Source organism: Phalacrocorax aristotelis, chromosome 3, assembly GCF_949628215.1.
Source record: "Phalacrocorax aristotelis chromosome 3, bGulAri2.1, whole genome shotgun sequence".
Classification (NCBI taxonomy): domain Eukaryota; kingdom Metazoa; phylum Chordata; class Aves; order Suliformes; family Phalacrocoracidae; genus Phalacrocorax; species Phalacrocorax aristotelis.
The window spans coordinates 63,701,531-63,721,857 of record NC_134278.1 but is presented as its reverse complement, the minus strand read 5'-3'; the positions used below and the strand labels follow the sequence as shown (position 1 = coordinate 63,721,857).

General features: G+C 37.6%; 1 protein-coding gene across 3 annotated transcripts in view; it reads left to right on the top strand.

Annotated features, from left to right (window-relative positions):
* The window catches only part of AHI1 (Abelson helper integration site 1), a 98,125-nt gene that overhangs the window by 37,792 nt on the left and 40,006 nt on the right, over positions 1-20,327 (top strand). For all 3 annotated transcript variants that reach the window (XM_075087697.1, XM_075087696.1, XM_075087698.1), the window contains exon 19: positions 14,610-14,727. In XM_075087697.1, coding sequence (XP_074943798.1) covers positions 14,610-14,727 — 118 coding nt within the window. The remainder of the gene's footprint in view (positions 1-14,609; positions 14,728-20,327) is intronic.

The following is a 20,327-nucleotide window of genomic DNA, read 5'->3' as shown; positions in this document are numbered from 1 at the left end:
TACTGAGGATGCTGTAGCTACTCTCACCATGCTTTAGGGGTTTTGTTTTGGATTAGATCTAGACTGGTTCCCTGGCCTGGACCATCCCCATTAGGCCTGTGCTTTGAAACTTGTCTGGAAGAAAGCTATACCACACTGTAGCTCACATGGATAATGGTAGCATGTTGCTGCTACGATTACATGTGGCTTCACACAAGGAAGCAAGTCTTGTTTCTGTTTTCTGCTTATTTTGTTCCTGCTCATCTGCAGGTGAGCCCTGGTTCCTTCAAGTTATTTATCAGTCAGAGAGAGGCACAATATGGAGAGAATGGAGCATGTGATCTTGCGTCTGGGAAGACATTCCAGAAGTAATTATTTTTACTCTTCTGGATATCTTGTTATCTGAGGAAGAAGACAGGGATAATGAATTTCTGGGAGTCTTTATCATTGCAACTGTTTAGTCCCCGATTAGCAAGGGATTCTGGGCTGTGGGAGGCAGATCTGTTTTAGCAGAACCACATACTGCTTCCATGGAACCATGTAGCTAGGTGAAATAGATATGCTTACAACTGTGTTTGATGTGATAACTTTCAGCTACTGGAGTTTCGTAACCCTGGAATCTCATTAGTCAATGACTAGTTTGGGGTGAGTAAGCCCACTGTGAGCAGTCATGATCAAGGCTTTGGACAGCATCCTCCAAACCCATGGACCATATATATGGGAGAGGTCAGAGAGGGTCACCTGAGACTTCTCACCGTGTGGGTTTCCAAACAGTTCAGGATGGCAGTTGAAAGAGTCCGCATCCAGTCTGGTGTCTGTCACCGAGCACTGATGATGGTAAAAACTGAGAGCACTTTCTTGCAGGGCTTTATGAACAACTGAGGTATTGGGAGGAGATTTCTTTCCATTGAAAGGGCTCTTGATACTCATCTCTTCAGCAATCCACCATGAGGCTCAGGGGCCTGTGATACCTCCTTTTCAAGCAGGGATATGATAATTTCTTTCATGTGAGTGCAGTATTGCCTGCCTGCATTATCAGAGATTCTGGACAGCCCTAGATTATTTATATCAACAGTAAAACTTGAAATGTCTACTATTTGTAATTGGGAAATACATTTTCAGATGTGTATGCATTTAGGTGTGCACAACTCCCTTTTTCATGTGAAAAATGATGTATGTGTAAGCGTAGGCTTTGCTGGAAGGCTTGTTAGAATGTGTACTCACATAAATGCTTTGCTAAAGTGTTTGTCAAAGTAGGGCTCATAAAAGTTGCCACTCAGCCACATATGTGAGAATGTGCTAATATGTCTGGGTACAGACAAACGAAACAGATAAAGGAGTCTTTATTAAGGCACATGTAGGGTGGCTGCCCTGTGATAGGGATGGAATATGAAAATCCAAATGAGAACGCAGGTGTTATCTTGTATGTATTTGTCTGACAGGAAAAATAAAAGGGAACTGGAAACTACGTAGGCTTTTTACTGGTCTTTTGGTCACATTTACATGCCAGTGCCTTGTCACAGACATGTAGGGATTACTATGTTGGGACAGGCATGTTGGCAGCATACCTTGTAGACATTAAACCTGGCCTGAGGTCACTCCTGGGGTCATGTTTTATGGTCATGGATATAAAATTAACTTGTAAGTGTAAAGTTTGGAGGTCTAGAACTTAAATATATGATTTGAAAATGTAATGTGAATACCTTTAAAATTTGGTTTGAGCTAGATAAAAATAGAGAATATTCTGATCCTATATGAGATTGGGGTTTTTTGTGTTGTGACCAGTGCCTCCTTTCCAGGTTCCTTTAGAACCATTTTTTTTTTTCTTTTTTGTTCTTTGCTACACAAACAGGAACTTTAATGACTGATAGAGGAAGATTTCTTTTTTTTCTCCTCCTCTGCAACATTACCATTCTTGTTAGCCCAGAAAATGCGTAATTAGAACCAAGAGTTGAATACTGGGCTAAAGCTTTAGTAATTCACAAAAACTAGGACATTTTCTTACAAAAGGTAAATATGAATTTCTTTATGAAACCAGAATGCAGAATTAGCTTCTTTACCACATAGAGAAGTTACCATATAGTGAATCTTGGCAGCAATTATTATTTATTTCTGCCTCAAGGAACTAATGCTAATGTATGTTTCTATTCACAGAAGTTTTTGACCCATCTCTAGTCATTGAAAGGACTCATAAGTGCTTTTCATTCATTGTTACTATTTATGTATTTAAAATTTCACTTCCATCTAGCAATCAAAATACCTGCTTATAGTTCTGCATAACAAGGGAGTGATATATGTTATGAAGATATGGGGAGAAGGGCTTCTTTTAAAAGTATAATATCCTAGCTCTGAAATTGTGATTTTTCAGATGTCAAAACTTTCATGCTATAATCTGAAGGAGAAAAAAAACCTTTGTAGTGCTGAAGGACAGCATATCTATATACTCTGTATTACTAGTCCTGGAATCAGTTTTATGTTGGCTACCTCATCTCTAAATATGTGAATACTTCTAAATTAATTAAAAGTATATTTGGCTTTTCCAGTCTTTACTTTCTGCTGTATTTCTGAAGAATGTTATTAAAAGGCTATCAAAGTGGTAACCAAAATTCTGATACTCAGTGGGTTTTAAGTGCAATATTAAACAAGTAGACTGGAAATGTATTCTTCCCTATATACAGAACTACTTCAACCATTTGTCTTTTTGATTTTTTTTCTTTTTTTTGTCCTTTGAGTATATTTATTACTATGCCAGAATACATTAAGGGAGTAGGTACTATAAGAGAATCCAGAGGCTTATATCTTGGATTGCATCAAATGTACTGAACTTTCATCATTAAGCTATATGACTATAAAGTATGGTCTTATGATGCTTTGATATAGCCTCCATCAAATACTATACTGTGTAGTCCTTCCAGATGGTCTCTTTTTAGAATTTAGTTGAGATGCAAAATATATGTTGTTGTGTGAAAACAAAACAGAATTTAAAGCCACTGCTTTTCAGGAAAAAAAAAGCAACCTTTGTAGTGAACACATAAACATGGTACTGATACTATCTAAGCCATCAAGTGGAAGAGGCCGGAAACTTGTCCCTTTGTCAGCAAGGAAGACCTAGAGGCAGAGCTGGATGGCAAAGTGGTGTGTGTTTTTTATGCTACTATTGTCAGTCTTGTAAGAATCTGTCCTCCAGGTCATCTTGGTTTTGGTAGGTTCTGAAATACCATGCTTGGCTTCTGAGTTTTAGTGCAGATTGGGAGGAGAAAGAGACCTTTAGTAACTTACTACAGGTTCTACCTGAAGGTGGAAAACCAGAGGTCATAATATATTAAGTACTGAGGACTCTTGTTAATACGTTGTTAATTCTGTGGATGTTTTTGGCCAAGTACAAGATGATGCTGCAATGTCTCTGCAGGCTGAAATAGCTTTTTCACTTGATCATGAAAATTTTTATCTATAAACTGATGGAGGAGGTACTGATATTCTGTAATCTTATCTATCATGTATAAGAAATCTGCAGTATTTTTAAAGCCTGTTTTTCACTGAGTCAGTTCACAGAATTGTCGTATGTTTCTCTTAAATTTTTCCCAAAGAAAACTTGCAAATGAATAGGAAGCCAATTATTTTTTTTTACTGTGTATGCCACACCTTGGGGGGGAGCAGTTAATATTATTTCTCATTAAAAACAAAACTGTAGCTGAATGTTTTTTAGGAAACCATAAGTAAGATCCATTCCAAAATTCATATGAGGAGGTTGCTTGTGTGTTTTTTACTTAGGAAATTCAGGATGAGCCTGTATATTCAACACTAATTAGTTCTGGACACCCCTTCTGAAAAAGACTACAGTAAAATGAGAAGTTCAAACAAGAGTAATGCAAATGCCAAAAGACCTTGCATGTAATGAGATTAAATTGACTAGAGCTCCTCAGCTTTGCAGGCTGTGCAGGTAGAGATGGGTGAGAAGAAAGCTGTGACAGAAATATAGGAAATCATAAACACTATTGGGGAAAAAAATTGTTTCTCACATCTGAAGTGGGGATGCGCACTGAAGTTACATACACAGAATGGTGTGAAGGCCAGAAGTGTACATGGGGTCACAGAGATTTTGGGCAAATTTGTGAAGGAGAGATTCAGCAAAAGCTATTGGCCCAATGAACCAGTATTACTGCCAGGTGATGCTTAAAAAGTTCAGAAACTGTTGAGTGATGAAAATGGAAGGGCCCATAGGAGAAAGATTGTTCTAAACTTATGCACCTTATCTGCTACAGTTTACTGTTGAAAAATGTGAGGATGGATCTCTGATCTAACCCAGCATAATTATGTTATGGAGTATATATACAGTATATATAAAAGTTATACTGACAAGTGTGGGGCATTAGCATCTTATTAATGATTGCATTGTGTGGTAATTCTCCACAATAGTTATTAATATTCCTTTCATTACATCAGATTAGTGAATAATTTTGAAAATCCATTAAAGTTAAGTTGAATTTTAAAAAGTATATTAAGGTTACTTCTCTTCCAGTTTTGCTCATATAGCAATTTCAAGTCAGATCCATATGGCCCACTGCATGATAGGTTTGGGTTTTAGTTTATTAATTATCTTATTAGTGGAGAACATGGTCCTGTAACATAGGCAGTCATTTTTCTGATGACCTGTGCAATACATTCCACTGGAGTGGGGCTTTAAACTTAAAGAGGTGCTTTTGAATAGTGCTGTATACTTTTCCCTATTCATCTTCCAGTATTCCTCTTCAGAATGCTAGGAAATGCTTTTCTTACTCTAGGAAATTCTGTTGCAATACTACTTTAAACATAGCTACTCCCAGGGGCAGACTTAAAGGATGTGTTTTATAAGTCATAGTGGAACAACTTTTGGATCTGAACTCCTATAACCCTGTGCATTTCATTTACTGGATACAACATTTTCTTATGAACCTTTTTTATATTTGCCAGTTGAATCATTGTGATTGAATGAAGTGACTTGATATGAAATTACTGAAGTATTACTAGAAGCTTTAGATAGATAGGTAAAATACTTAATAGCATGTGAAAGTTTTGCCAGAATTTTACTTTGCATGTCTTTAGAAAATAGTTTGCTCTAAAATAAGGTTTTGCAAATGGTAATTAGTTTTCCTTGTCAATTCATTCAATTTGCCACTTTTAATTATGTTGCCTGTGTTAGAAACAGTTGAACAAATAGCATTTGTTTTCTGTGGTTTGGTTTTTTTTCTTCTGTGAAAATCTTACGAAGCAGATCAGATTCTTAAAATATGTAATGTTTTCCTATGTTAGAATATTCTTTGCTTAGTATGAAATTTTTTCTAGGCATTCCTCATTTCTAGCAAACACGAGATGAATTTTAAACCAACACTGTCAAAATGGATGTAGAAGAAAGGAAACTATTGTCTGTATTTTGTAGATGAAGGAACTTTTGGCACAGATGTGACATGAGGAGTTTCACAAACTCTATTGTCATGCTGGTCTGTATGGATTTACCGCAATTAGGTAAAATATGTTGCCTTTACATATTAAATAAATGTCATTGACTGGGTAGTTACCTTAGGAATAGGTAAAGCATTATAAATATGCCTTCCAGTTTGGAAGAAATGCAGCTTGAGCCTCCTCCAGAGTAAGATGTGATACCAAACTCTGATATGTTCTGCTAGAGTGGTAGCTAACATGGAGCATAAAGATTCTGAAATGGCTCTTTATGGTAAGACTGTACTTTCGAATATCTGGTCATGGGAATATTTATTGAATTCTCTGAATATGCAGTTTAGTTATATTAAAGAAATTTTCATCTCTCCAAGCTTCTATTTAGCGTTAGGCAGTAGATGTAAGGCATTTCTATTTCAAACTATCTCTACTATTTCTTCATACTTTTAATTATAAAAGTTAATGAGGAATTGTGTGCATCTTTTCTTGGATACACAGATTCCTATTATCGTAGGGAGTTGTTACAAATTTTACTGTGAATTCGGAATTTAAACGTGCATACTCTCAAGCTTTTATTCAAGTGAAGTAAGTGACCTGTATGAATTCAGTTAAAGGATGAGGGCAATAACACTTACACAGCAATGGCCTTTCACCTGTGCTGTAAGCACAGGATGTCTGTCTTTAATTATTGCATAATATTTGCTGACATTAATTTGAATAGAGGTCTAAAGTAGCAATAATAGGCTGCAGTCAGCAGTGACAAAAGATTGTGTTGCACTACTGACCCTTTCCAGCATTGTATTTCTCTCAGTGGCTTAAGTTTTATATAAAAGGTATGTCAGACATGAGAAATAAATTACATTCATTTTTTAGCATAAAACTATGTCCATCATAATATTAGAGGGTAAAATAAGATGATTTTAGAAGAGCAAACCTCGGTGTGCTCAGGGCTCAGTTGGGAGGGATTCGATGGGAAGCTTCCATGGAATACAAAGGAGCTAGTGAAAGCTGGGAATTCTTCAAGAACTCTCTATTGGAAGCACAAAGCCTATTTATCCCCTACAAAGGAAAGGGAAGTAATCGGAGCAAGAGGCCCCCATGGCTCAACCATGACCTCCTGGGTCCATTCAAATCCAAAAGGGAAGCACACCAGAAATGGAGTGGAGGATTATCCACCGAGAACTACAAGGGCATAGCCAGAGAGTGCAGAGACGCAGTCAGAAAAGCAAAAGCCCAATTTGAATTGAAACTGGCTATAGACATAAAAAATAACAAGAAAGGGTTCTTCAGACATGTCAACCATAAGGAGAAAAAGAAGGAAAACATAGGCCCACTGTTAAACAGAAAAGGAGAATCAATCACCAATGGTGCAGAAAAGGCAGAGGTCCTTAACACCTTCTGCACCTCGGTCTTTACCAGCACTGTAGGGTCCCAGGCTTTGGGAACAAAATTGCCAATTGAACCAAACACCGACCCACCATTGGTGAAGGAAGAGTTAGTATATGGATTACTACAGGAGCTTGACCCCCACAAATCAATGGGCCCTGATGCCATCCACCTGAGGGTGTTGAGAGAGCTGGCTGACATCATCGCAAGGCCGCTCTCCATAATATTTGAGAAGGCATGGAGAACGGGGGATGTCCCAGAGGACTGGAGGAAGGCAAATGTTACCCCTATCTACAAGAACGGCTTGAGGGAGAATCCGGGTAACTATAGGCCCATCAGCCTTACTTCAATCCCTGGGAAAGTTATGGAACGCATCCTGGGGGCCATCACAAGTAAATTGAAGCACGTGATTGGGAAAAGCCAACATGCCTTCACTAAGGGCAGATCGTGCTTGACAAACCTGGTGGCCTTCTATGACAAAGTGACACCTGGTTGACATGGGGCGCGTGGTGGACATTGTTTACCTGGACTTCTCCAAGGTCTTTGATATGGTCCCCCACAGTCTTCTCCTGGAGAAATTGATGTGTTATGGCCTAGACAAGTGGTCTGTGCGGTGGGTGGGGAACTGGCTGACAGGCCACACCCAAAGGGTGGTGGTAAATAGCTCTTTCTTAAACTGGCAACCTGTCACAAGTGGAGTCCCCCAGGGATCGATATTGGGCCCAATGTTATTCAACATCTTTATAAGTGATCTGGATAATGGCATCAAGTGTAGCCTGATGAAGTTTGCAGATGACACCAAATTGAGCGGGGAAGTAGACACTCCAGAAGGGAGAGCTGCTCTGCAGGAAGATCTGGATAGGCTGGAGGAGTGGGCCAGCAAGAACCTCATGAAGTTCAACAAGGAGAAGTGTAAGATCATGCACCTGGGAAAACATCATCCGGGAGTGCAGCACAGACTGGGATCCACCTGGCCGGAGGGCAGCTCTGTGGAAAGGGACCTGGGGGTCCTGGTAGACAGGAAGCTCAACATGAGCAAACAGTGTGCTGCTGCAGCCAAGAAGGCCAACAGGATGCTGGGTTGCATCAAAAAGGGCACCACCAGCAGAGAGAAAGAAGTCATTATCCCACTCTACTCAGCGCTTGTCAGGCCACACCTGGAGTGCTGTGCACAGTTCTGGTCCCCTCTATACAAAAAGGATGTAGCCAGGCTGGAAGGGGTCCAGAGAAGGGCGACCAAGATGATCAAAGGACTGGGAAGCCTGCCCTATGAGGATAGGCTGAGAGAACTGGGTTTGCTCAGCCTTGAGAAAAGGAGGCTCAGAGGGGATCTTATCACCATGTACCAGTACTTTAGGGGTAGTTACAAAGAAGATGGAGACTCCCTTTTTACAAGGAGTCACGTGGAGAGGACAAAGGGGAATGGACACAAATTGCTCTTGGGGAGATTCCGGTTGGACACCAGAGGGAAGTTTTTCACAGTGAGGACAGTCAACCATTGGAATAACCTCCCCAGGGAAGTGGTTGACTTGGCCACATTGGACACTTTCAAGAGTCATCTGGACAGGGTGCTGGGTGATCTTGTTTAGACTCTGCTCTTCCCAGAAAGGTTGGACTAGATGATCACTGAGGTCCCTTCCAACCTGTGATTCTGTGATGTGAAGATGGTATTATGCATTTTTAATGTATGCGGATTTTACTGATCGATCCTTTATTTCCAGTTTCACCATCTTCATTTTCTCACCATAAACGTTTGTACAGTGTTAAAGAAAAGTTACTCACTGTTTTCTCCCTGCTGAACAAAGTAAACAGGGACATCTGAGTAATACTATGTTTATTCAAATCATATTTTAGAGCAGAGAAAGCTAGATTCACTCATCCTGGTAAAAGACAGCAAATTATATCTCCTTGTGCCAGCTGGCTGATTGTTGCTAAGGTGTGGAGAAAGCAGCTTTTATTAAGAACTTTTTATGGAAGAAAATACCATCAATGTGCACTGAGTCAATTAATTTAATAACATTGTTGACAATTTCTTTTGTTAATGATCATTGGGGCTGTGATAGAGTTTTTTGCAACATGGGTGCAGAAAGGAACATTGATTGTGGCTCAAATACTGAGATACTGTAAATTGAGAGTTAAAGAGGATATAAGATTATTTAAAAATTCTTAGAGGTTTAAAGTTTCACAGATTTATTTTTTGTTAGCTGAGGAAAGCAATTTGTTTTTCATTCAAACAAAAGATATAGAAAATAACGTTATATCTTTTGCATCCAAAAGTGCTGCTTATTCTGGGGAAATCTGGTCAGTTGGGGTTTTTTTTTTACCTTTCTCTCTATGGATACATTACATTTAATGATAATGAAATTATAACGAAACTTTCACAGAAATATCTCTTTTCTACCATTTCTGTGGGGGAAACAAAACTAAATTTTAAAAACCTACCAGAAAAGGATTTTATGTATGATGGGAAAAGCCTAGAGTCTAACCAAATATTTGGGAAGGGATGGGGGAGGGGGGAGGTTTCAAATGTCTTGAGTGGTTACATGATTACCTGAAACTGTATATGGTATTTAGAATTATGTCCTAATGTCTTCTGCCAGCAGGTACAGAGGAGTAGGTTTCCATATGTATTTGATAAGCTGTGAGTCAGAAGAATTTCTGGTGTCTATTTTCCTTAGTAGGAAGAGAAAGAAAATTGTAGGACAAGTATCTTTGGGTTTGTTTTGTATGCGACACAGGTTACATCCATTTTTCATTTACACACAAAAAGAAAAAGACGTTTTTAAAATGTAACTACTACAGTCAGGTTGTTTGTATTTGCCTCCCCCCCACCCCGTCATGTGTTCTTTGATGGCAAGAATCATAACCAGCCTCTAGAAGAGGTCACAGTTTGCATAGTCATCCACTTGGCTCTTACTAAGCAAGACAAATCTACTTTTTACTGTTATTGGCAATGGCGTTGGCCAATTCCGCAAAAAAGTGTATACTGAGGTATGTTCTTAAGCTGAAATGCCAATTTTATCCAGTCCAGGAAAAGTCATACTCTCAGTGCTTGATGGCTGAGTGAATTTACACAACCTGTGTATAACTAAGCCTGTATTTAACTGTTTTGTGTCTTGTGAAAAGAATTCGGTTTTCCTTGTGACTAAAAGAAAGAACCTTAGTATTCCAAATATTTATAGTAATCTTAATTTCTTCTTAACAATGTTTTTTTTAAAAAACATTTTGTGGTAAGCCTGTAATTGAAATCCCAGAACTCTGGCAGAACTAAGGAATTAAATATATATAATTACTGTGTGATGAGACATTTCATTTGTAGGCAATGGTTATATCTAAACTGTAGGATCAAGCACCTTATAGCTTCAATTTTCATATGTATGCCCTGGTCACTTCTGGGCTTCTGTGGGGAAAAACGATGGAGCAGCCAAATTACAAGGGAACTGTACTGGCCTCTAGATGAGTTCCTGATCTGGATAATCAGAGTAAGAGGTCTGTAGGGAGGGTTAGGGGAACACTAGCTAGCATCAGACAAACAATGTTTGTATGTTTTGGTTTTGCCTATGTGTAACGGGATGATACCTTATTTTAGCTGTCTTCACTTTTCCTGTTTAGAAGTTTTTTAAGAGCAGAATAGATTAGTCTCTTAAGTGTTTGCAGTGCACCTATCGCATGTCCAAAGAAGGGCAATGAAGTTTGTGAAGGGTCTAGAGAAAAAGTCTTATGAGGAGCGGCTGAGGGAGCTGGGGTTGTTTAGCCTGGAGAAGAGGAGGCTGAGAGGAGACCTAATCACTCTCCACAACTACCTGAAAGGATGTTGTAGCGAGGTGGGGGTCAGTGTCTTCTCCCTAGTAACAAGCGACAGGACGAGAGTAGATGGTCTCAAGCTGCGCCAGGGGAAGTTTAGGTTGGATATTAGGAAAAACTTCTTCACCGAAAGGGTTGTCAAACATTGGAACAGGCTGCCCAGGGAGGTGGTGGAGTCTCCATCCCTGGAGGTATTTAAAAGAAGGGTAGACGTGGTGCTTGAGGATGTGGTTTAGTGGTGGAGTTGGCAGTGGTAGGTTAGCGGTTGGACTCGATGATCTTAAGGGTATTTTCCAACCTTAACGATTCTATGATTCTATCGCAATCGAATTCCGGCCTTCACTGGAGTCCTCCTTAGACTACTACTGTAGAAATGATTGCATTTTCACGTAGGTGTAAACTTGATTGAAACTGACATTGCAAATTTAAAAGCTGTAGTACTGTACTTGTACTTTAAGCATTATTGCTCATGTATTTTCTTCTAGCATTGAGAAAAACGGCAGAATTTGTGTTTTGTTTTTATTTAAAATTCAACTGTCAACTTTTAAATTCTTCAGAATCATGGTTTAATAATGTTTTTTAACTGTCTTTAAAAACAGTGTCCTATAGGCCTAAAGTTTCAAAAGGGAAGCCTAAAACTAAAAGAATAGGAGGGTAGTATAGAGCTAGGCAACTTGATTTGACTTGCAAGTATATATGCAAATATAGATCATATTGGCTGCAAAGGTCATAAAATTGCATTCTCAGAAAAAGAGAAATTGTTATTGTCAGCTTGTCAAGTGTTGCATTATTCTGGTCTTTGTCTCATGCAATTTACTTTTAATGTGAAAACTAGTTCCACTGAGAATGTGTATTTGCATAATTTGCATAGAGCTGCCCTAACACAAAAAAAGAAAATGCAAATCAGGTTTGTTTAAACTTGGCAAAAATTACGTAGGTATCTTTTTTTCGCTACAAAAACTACATGAGTGTTATAACTCTTAGTTTTACTCAATTCAGGGTAGTAGTAAACTGTGCCTTTGATAAAGCTGTGGTTTTTGCATGAAGCAAGCAGAGCATGTTGTGAAAAATAAGTAGATTGATGGTTGGCTATCTTAGCCAACTTTGCTCGTTGTTGTAAAGGTATTTAGCAATGCCTTCCCACAGCATGTGTTTCAAAAAAATGATTGCTTCACTCTGTTCTGTAGGTAGTCTAAGTCTGTCTGTTGTAGGAGAATTAATTATTCTTCATAGGACAGTGTACTTCAACTGGAAACAGTTCTGCTGAATTGTCAGTCCTCACTTATTAGCTGTGTGGTTCCTTCTTCTCGTATAATATTGTGGGTCTTTTTCCTCTTTGGGCCTTTTAGAGATTTAAATAATACTTAAGAGATAGTAACAGAAAGGTCATAAAAGCTCGGATTTTGTGTTTGCTTTGGGCAGTCTTTTATAGCTCACCAGTGCTGAGCTTCACTGCCATTAAGGGGAGGAATGAATCACTCTTATAAGACTGCTTAAATTTAAAACTTTCTTTTGAATATTTCTTTTATAGAAATGTCTTGTCTTGTTTTTAAGGACTTGGAGAGGAAGGAAGAGTTGTAGGATAGAACTTATTTTTCATTTAAAAAAGGCCAGTTTTCTTAAATCTTCAGGACTGTATGCTCAGTCTTCTAATGCACATGTCGACTGCATGTGATTTTGAAGTATGCTATTTGGTATGTATAAGTAGAGAGAGTATTTGGGTAATACAGCAGGAAAATAAAGAGAAGGGAATTAAATACTGTACAGGAATAATTTACATACAGAGTTCCATATATTTTCTATAATTCATTGAAGCACAACAATCCAGGCAAGTTTATCCTGATTTTTTTTTTCCCCTCCAGGATGCACCAGGAAAGTGTCTGTTAAGTATTAGTTTTTAATAGTTTGCTCTGCCGTGTTTCGTTTGGTTTCCAAAAGCTGCTATATTCAATCTGTCTTTATTCCCACGTAGTGTCTGAAACCCGCTTTTTGATAGCAAATTTGAAAGAGAATTCCAAAACGGTTTCATGAGACTACTTGACTGGAAAACATATGTTTGTATCACTGATGGTGTAGTGCGCACTCAGCAAGAAAATCATGCAGAGAGATCTTGTTTGGTTTACTGCAGAAAGCAGTAGAGCTAACAGTGGATAAAAGAAGATGAAACACTGGGAAGCTGAGCTGGACACATTTGCAGAACAGATTATTTTTCTGTTTTCAAGTAAACACATAAGCTGATGGCTTTCCACCATATTTGTCTGTAGCAGAGAAAACATTAGAAACTTAGTCATTTGCAAATATAAATGTAAGAAAAGCAGATTGATTTTATTGTTGTTCAGAGTAACAGGCCCCTCCATTCCACTTACACTTCATAACTACTATTTACTAACATCCTGTTAAATTTGAACATTGCAGTAAAATCTAACTGGTTTAATGCCTTTTTTTAAAAAAATCATGTTCAATGGTTGATCTGATTTTCTGTCTTGCTTTTTCTTTCTGGTCAGTTTTGGAGTATAGCCTTTACAATTGTGTGCAGTTGCTGAGAGAGTACTTGACTAGTAAATGACATTTTTTATTATAAACTTCTTTCAGGAGAATTAAATCCATATTGCTACACAAAACCCAGATACGTTAGAATGAGGGTCTAGTCTAGTAATACGGAGGAGATGATAGCAGATATCTTCTGTGGCCCAGTCAAGTTACTCAACACACTTTTTTTAGTGCTATGTTACCTGCATTCCAGGACACCTGCCAATCCCAAATATTTGGTATTATTGAAACCTGTTGAATTATTTTATATGTATTAAATGACAAAAATAGCAGTAATATAAATTATATCACTTCTGGAAATAAGCCACTGATTCACTTTAAGTGTCTTGTGTCTCCTTTCTTTAAACAGAATTTAGAAGCCAATAGATTGAAAATTTACAAAATGTCATTGTCCTATTTTGGCCCACAACTAAAGTTTAAGAGTCTGATCTGGAGTTTATTGATGCCAAAGGAAGTTTTCCACATATTGTGGGCTTTTAGTTGGATTAAGTGACCATATGCGTTTATCCTAGATTATTGTGGAATAGGCTTGACTTTTGAAAGAGTCAAGAATTATGTTGGTTTATGTAAATAACTCAAAAATTTAGCATATAAATCTATTTTGTTTGAAGAAAGTTACAAATATTTTGTTTAAGGCCTGTTCCCCCACACCTGTATTATCAAGGCAGCCAGTGAAAATACGTTTAACAAACAATAAAATTCTCGATTGGATCACATAAAAACCTAAGATTGTCATAACATGTTTTTTACACAGGCTCTGGGAAATAATATGTCAAGAATAAAGTTTGGGAAAGGTTTTGGCTTTTTGATAGCTGCATGTATATCAAGAAACTCCATAGCAAACCCAATCTTAACTATATTATCTTTGTTGCTATGGAAATTAGGACTGCAGATATTTTTTGTGTAGTTTACATAAAGGAAGTATCTGGTGTTTTGGTCTAAGTATGCTTTATTGATTTGCAGAAATCAGTTTTGTGTTAGGACTGGTTTGAGATTTTTTTCTCTCGTTCTAATATTGAGTAATCTCTTAGTAGATGTAGTGCAGTTTGAGTACTCAAAAATGAGAAGTTATTTTACATTTATCAGTTTATAACCATGTATAAATGTAATTTTATTTTTATAAACCAAGATGCAACGAGATGCCAGTTCAAACAGTTTTGTTCCATTGTTTGCACTGCTTGAGAGCTTGTGTCCATATGTAACCATGCAATTCAATTTATAGCTGTATCAATAATTTATCCAAGTCTGTGTCTCCAAACATTCTAAAAAAAACCCAAACAAAGAAACAAAAAAACCTCATCCATTGAAATTGTTATTTATCGTCAACTTGAGTCTTAATTTTTTTCCTGGAATTTAATACTTATTTACACTAAGCAAACATTTCTGGTTTAGCTGTTGCATCAGTAAGTAACCCAGGAAATTACACTTCACTTTCTGATTTGTCTTTCCTATTACAGGCAAGCTCAAATCTCTTGCTTCCTGCACCGTCGTTGCTGTCACCACACTCCAAGCTAAGACTGCCAGGCACTCTGAGCTCTCCACTGAATCCCCAGTATTCTTTCACTGCTGAAAGTGGTAAGCTTCTTATTTATTTCTTCATTCTCTGCAGGTAATGGGTAAAAACTTCCATGAGGATATTTCTTCTGCTTTTATAAATTTTGCTGAGCAGCTCTTTCAGGGACTGTCCTTGTTGTTGTATGTGATGTTGTTTATAAAGTGCAGTGAGATACAGTCCAATAGTGACATACGTTCCCTTGTAATGCTTTTTTTCTTTAAGCAGTACACTTATTTATTAGTGCTCTAAGTTCCTAGAACAGTATGAGATTATCATCTTTTCTTAATTTAATATTTTGATATTTTAATACTAAAGTATCTTAAACACAAGCACTGAAAAACAATAAAATCATATTTTTAAAAGCATATGTAATAATGTAAGAAAACAGTAATAAGAAAAGCAGTTTTTACTTAAGAAGTATAGTGCTCAGTAGTCTATTTGCAGTTATGTTTAATCTATTTTTAGGGTTTGTTTCTAAAAACATTTTGTATTCAAAGATTTTGAGGAAAAAGGTAAGCACTGAAATTATGCATTTTTGTGATACTTTGCTAATAGTATCTGTTGCATTGCTAATCATAATATTTAAGAATAAAATTGATAATTTCATGCCTTTTTGTCTTTTTGGGGCACCTATAAAATAAGACAGAAAATTGGAATCCTACTTTCAAAGTGGTTTTGGTTGTATCCTTGAGGAGACTGAAAAGAAGTCCAGGTAGAATGTGGAATATATCTTTAAGTAAAAACAGGCAGTAGAGATTTAAAATGTAGATAGTAAAGATAGGAATAGTCTCTATAATTATACAGAATCATCTCCTAAAGACAATTTTCTTCACAAATCAAGTTAAGATTGCTTTTTCTGAGCGGCGGGGGAAAGAGTCCTTAACATGGTCTAAAAGATTGACGACTAGTCTCAGAATCGCTTAGTCACTAATTCACAATACAAATGGCCATACACCCATTAACTTCTGTATTTCCTTTTTCCTATCATAACAAAAGAGCTTAGAGCCATAATAATATTCATGTATCGCACAGCAATGCTTATTGTTTCCAGAGTGTGTAAATCTTACAGAAACAGTAGAATACATGTTCTACATATTGTGAATATTCACAATAAGTGGACTAACCCTCTAAGGAACAATAACACTTTAAGTTGTTTCAAATGGTTATGCCTAATATTGCTCAAACCAGTGCATTTTATTGTCTTGAATTTTACTTTATGCAGAAGCACAAATAAATGTGTTGATGGAGACTTCTATGAAAAAAACATAGATCTACGTTATAGCTCTTCATTTGTGCTCCCAATGTAGTTGTTTCCCAAACTGACTAACACTTCAAGATGATCCTCAGGTACAGGACATTATTTATGCAAGGGAAGTGTAGTAAAAAAAAGATACATTTTAATGGTCTTTCAACAGTCAATGAAAGCAATGAGAAAATGAAGATTTTTAGGGGAAAAAAGACCATAAAAATGCTGGTGGACCACAACTGAAATAGATTATCCTGTAAGAAAATATTTTAAAGTCCTAAATTACTTCTCTGTCATTTTGGAGGCCTCCAAGTTCTGCTGAGATAGAGTTGTTTTCAGTGAAACATGAGAAAGATTTGCTCATCTATTTCATCTTTCACCATTGGTTATGAAGTGTGAAGATAGGTGCTCATGTTCATAGATCTTAACTGCCAGCTTAATTTTACTTCTGAATAATAGAAAACCTGTACTTAAAAAGACCTATTCGTTTATGGATTGTGCTGGAAGCACAAAACCTTTTTTTTTGTGTTGATTTAATATACACAGTATATATGCTTTTCTGTACTTATGTTATTGGGATGTTGCATCGGTAACAAATGTCTGTAATACGGAGATCCTTCATTTCTGTCCAGCATACGGTTATGTACTCTTGAGGGAGTTGGCAGTTACTTAGTCGTCTTATTCTCATACTTCCCTGTCACCTTTTGCTGTGTATTTAGTGCTTCTTAAAGCAAAATGCAGAATTCCCTACTAGCAACAGGTATAAAGCTCTGTTAGCAATCTTTTTAACGATGTAACTCGTGTATGTTGTAGTTGATGTTTTGTGATATGGACAGTGTAGTAGCCTGGATACATGCAGCACTTTCTTCCTTTTACAAGACAATTTCATTATGTAGGCCTTGTGTTAGGTAGAAGAAGTGGAAGAACGGGGTATCCGCCTTTGGGATAGTAACAGTATCGCCTATGGGCAGTAGCAGTAATACTACTACACTAGTACACTACAGAAACACTACAGTGCTTCCTGACCTTTAAATCTTTTTGTATCCAGATATACTTGCTGAAATAGCTGTAAGTGGGTTTGTAATACTTCAAATAAAAGTATTCACTACTATGCCTTTTAAACATGGCTGTTCATTTTAACATATGGGTTCTATATACTCTCAAACATATAGTAAGTTTTGGTTTTTCTTCAAGTGCATACTTTCACATGTATATAGACTTTCATGAAGCCCCAGTCCATGTTCTGCTCTTGACCTTTCTCACTTCCCTCGAGATCAGTTATCTCGTGGTCACTGAGGCAGGACCGCCTTTGTCTCAAACCAGTTCTGCTGTATTCATTATTAGCATGCTCTGCTCAGGGATCCAGCCCTCTTAGTCAGCCTGTCCATCTGACTAAGCATCTTGATATGCATCAAAAAATTGTCCCCATTGCATTCCAGAAGTCTGAACTGCTTGTAGCCTGTGGTTTTGACTCTCTAGTATACATGGAGGTGGTTAAAAACCACCATGAGAGTCAGGGCCTGTGATTGTGAGACTTCTTGCTCTGTGTAAAGGCTTTATGCTCTTCCTCTTCTTGATCAGGCAGTCTGTAGCAGGTGCCCCCAGATGTCTGTATTTTTGGCCTCTCTTCCAATTCTGACCCATACGCTCTTGACAAACCTGTCACCTGCTCCAAATCTTTGTGCTTTGAGCCTCTCCTCCCTTCCCTATAACACTCTCCATTCTTGTCTTCTCTATTAGTCCTTCCTGAAGAGCCTGTGTCCACAGGCTCTCGCAACACTCTAGTCAAACAGTAAGAAACATAAATTCATAAATATTTTATGTGAAGGTTAAATTAATGAGATACTGAAAATATGGTTCAATGCCATTCATCATTCTAATATAACCCCTACCCTCAGCAACACTATTTTGTGAAATCAAACTGGAGTTACTTGGAAATCACTGGGGTTCATGCATCCTTTAATATTTTAGAGTGTGATAGCAAAGATGCCTGTTCTTACTTCAGTCTTCCCTCTGTTCTATAATGTTTGAGGCTTGTGTTAAGCACCCCTTTGTGATTATTAATTTTTAAAACAGGCGAACTGTGAAGTGACTTCACGTAGAGTGAAACAATCTGCTAGTGACTGGTTTTCTGTGTGCTCAGCTGCTCTAAATGCTAACTGTAAACTAATACATTTCCATATCAGATCCTTCCCCGCCTCGTTAAAGAGTTTGTTCAGTTATGGAGTTTTTCTATCCCTGATCTTAAGTTAGGATATCTAAGCATCACATATAAAACTTACTTTGTTCTAAATTAAATAATTAGTTGTGTAATCATCAAATAAGAGAGCTTCAGCACATTTCTCAAGCACAAAATGTTCTTTATGTGAGACGGGTAAAGACAAGATCATGGTGCCATCAGGGTGGGAAGGCATCTCTTGGTGACCATGTACCCCAACTCTCCTGCTCAAAGCAGGTTTACCTAGATCAGGGTGCTCAGGACCATGCCCAGTTGGGTTTTGAATATCTGTTAGTTGGAGGCTCCACACTTCTGAACAACCTGTTACAATGTTTGACCATTCTCACAGTAAAGGTTTTCTTTTTGTTCTTAGGTTTAAATGGTATTTCGTGTATTTCAGTCTGCATTGGCACATGGATTGTTTCTTCCCGAATACAGGACTTTGCATTTCCCTTTGTTGAACTTCCTGAGGTTCTTGTTGGCCCATTTCTGCCAGCCTGTCAAGGTCCCTCTGAATGGCAGCACACCCCTCTGGTTTACCAGCCACTCCTCCCGGTTTTTTATCATCTGCAAACTTGCTGAAGGTGCACTCTGTCCCATCGTTCAGGTCATTAATGGAGATGTTAAACAGTGTGGGCCCCAGTATTGACCCTTGGCATGTACCACCAGTGACTGGTCTCCAGTTAGATTTCACGTGAGTGATTACAAACTTCTGATCCCTGCAGCTCAGCCAGTTCTCAGTCTGCTTGCACAGACCATACTTCATCAGTTCGTCTATGAGAACGTTATGGGAGACAGTGCTGAAACTCTTGCTGAGTTCAAGGTTAACAACATCTACTGCTTTCCCATCAATCCTATAGAGTGCTGCGCAAGAGATACCGTTAAAGTTTTGTCAAGAGTATGGTTAGAATTACTAGAAAAAAGAAATGAATTTTGACAACTGAAGTAGGTACCACAAAGAAGATACGACATGGATGAACTTGTTTCTTATGTATAAAGGACTTCATTAGAGAGATTTCTTAAAATTTAACAACATTAGTTTAAATTTAAGAAAACATGTTGTGTGCCTTTCTCTCACAAAGATTGGGTTAAATTTGAGAGAAGGCATGGAACTCATTCTGCCATGGAGGGTTTTTTTGTGTCTGCCTCAGTAAAGTTACAGCTGTGCCAATAGCTATTTCAATCACTTGAAAAGTTTGCTAAATGTGTGTCTTTCTCCAAAGCCATCCCCTTTGAGTTTTACTTTCGTAATTTGGATTCATGAAGTCTTATAGCTGGTCTTATTTTCCACTCTACTCAAATTTCTCCATGTTGTGTGTGTATATTACTTGACCATTATTCAGTACACTTTAGGGGATCTGTCGCTAAAAGCATGTAAAGTTTAAGCTTGATGAATTTTTTTTTTTTAAATAAGAAAATTTGTCTAAGACCTGTCTTTGGTCAGAATTGGCATTTTACCTTCCTTGTGCTGTATAGCTCTGCTTATGCTCATGCTTCAGTGCTAATTTTATCATACTCATCCTGTGGTGCTACTCTGCAGCACTGCACTGTAGCATTTTGTCTTAGCCATTCCAATCTTTTCCTTGTCATGTTCTCATCTTTGTACCTTCTTCCAGGATAACCCATTTCCTAGTTGTTATTTTTTAAACAAATAAAGAAGTAGCAAAAGCTCCAGCTTTCAATTACCCATTCTCTGAGAGACATTAAAATCCCCTCTGGTTTTGTTTGCCTTCCCTCCTTAAGACTGTGAGCGTCTTTGGACAGTGAAATCACCTTCCTGTACTCTCAGACACTGTTTTGCAGATCCATGGCATGCCATGAAAGAAATGGCATGCATTTTTAGGCTTTATTCAACAGTGACTCTTCAGAAACTCCCACTGAGTTCAGGGCATATTTTCTAAAGTAAGTTTTAGGTTTCAAGTAATTGTAATTAGCAATGACCCTGATTGCTAACTATGTGGGAGATTGAAACTAGACTATAAATACTACACAGATCTTTTAACTAAAATTTTGACTTCAATAAAACCAGTTAATTAAACTTGCACTTAAAAATTAATTACGTATGTGCTAGAAACGTGATGGTTCTTGTATCTTTAAAAAAATCTCAAAAACAAAAAACACAACGCTTTGGCAGGGTTGAGAACAATTAGATTTTC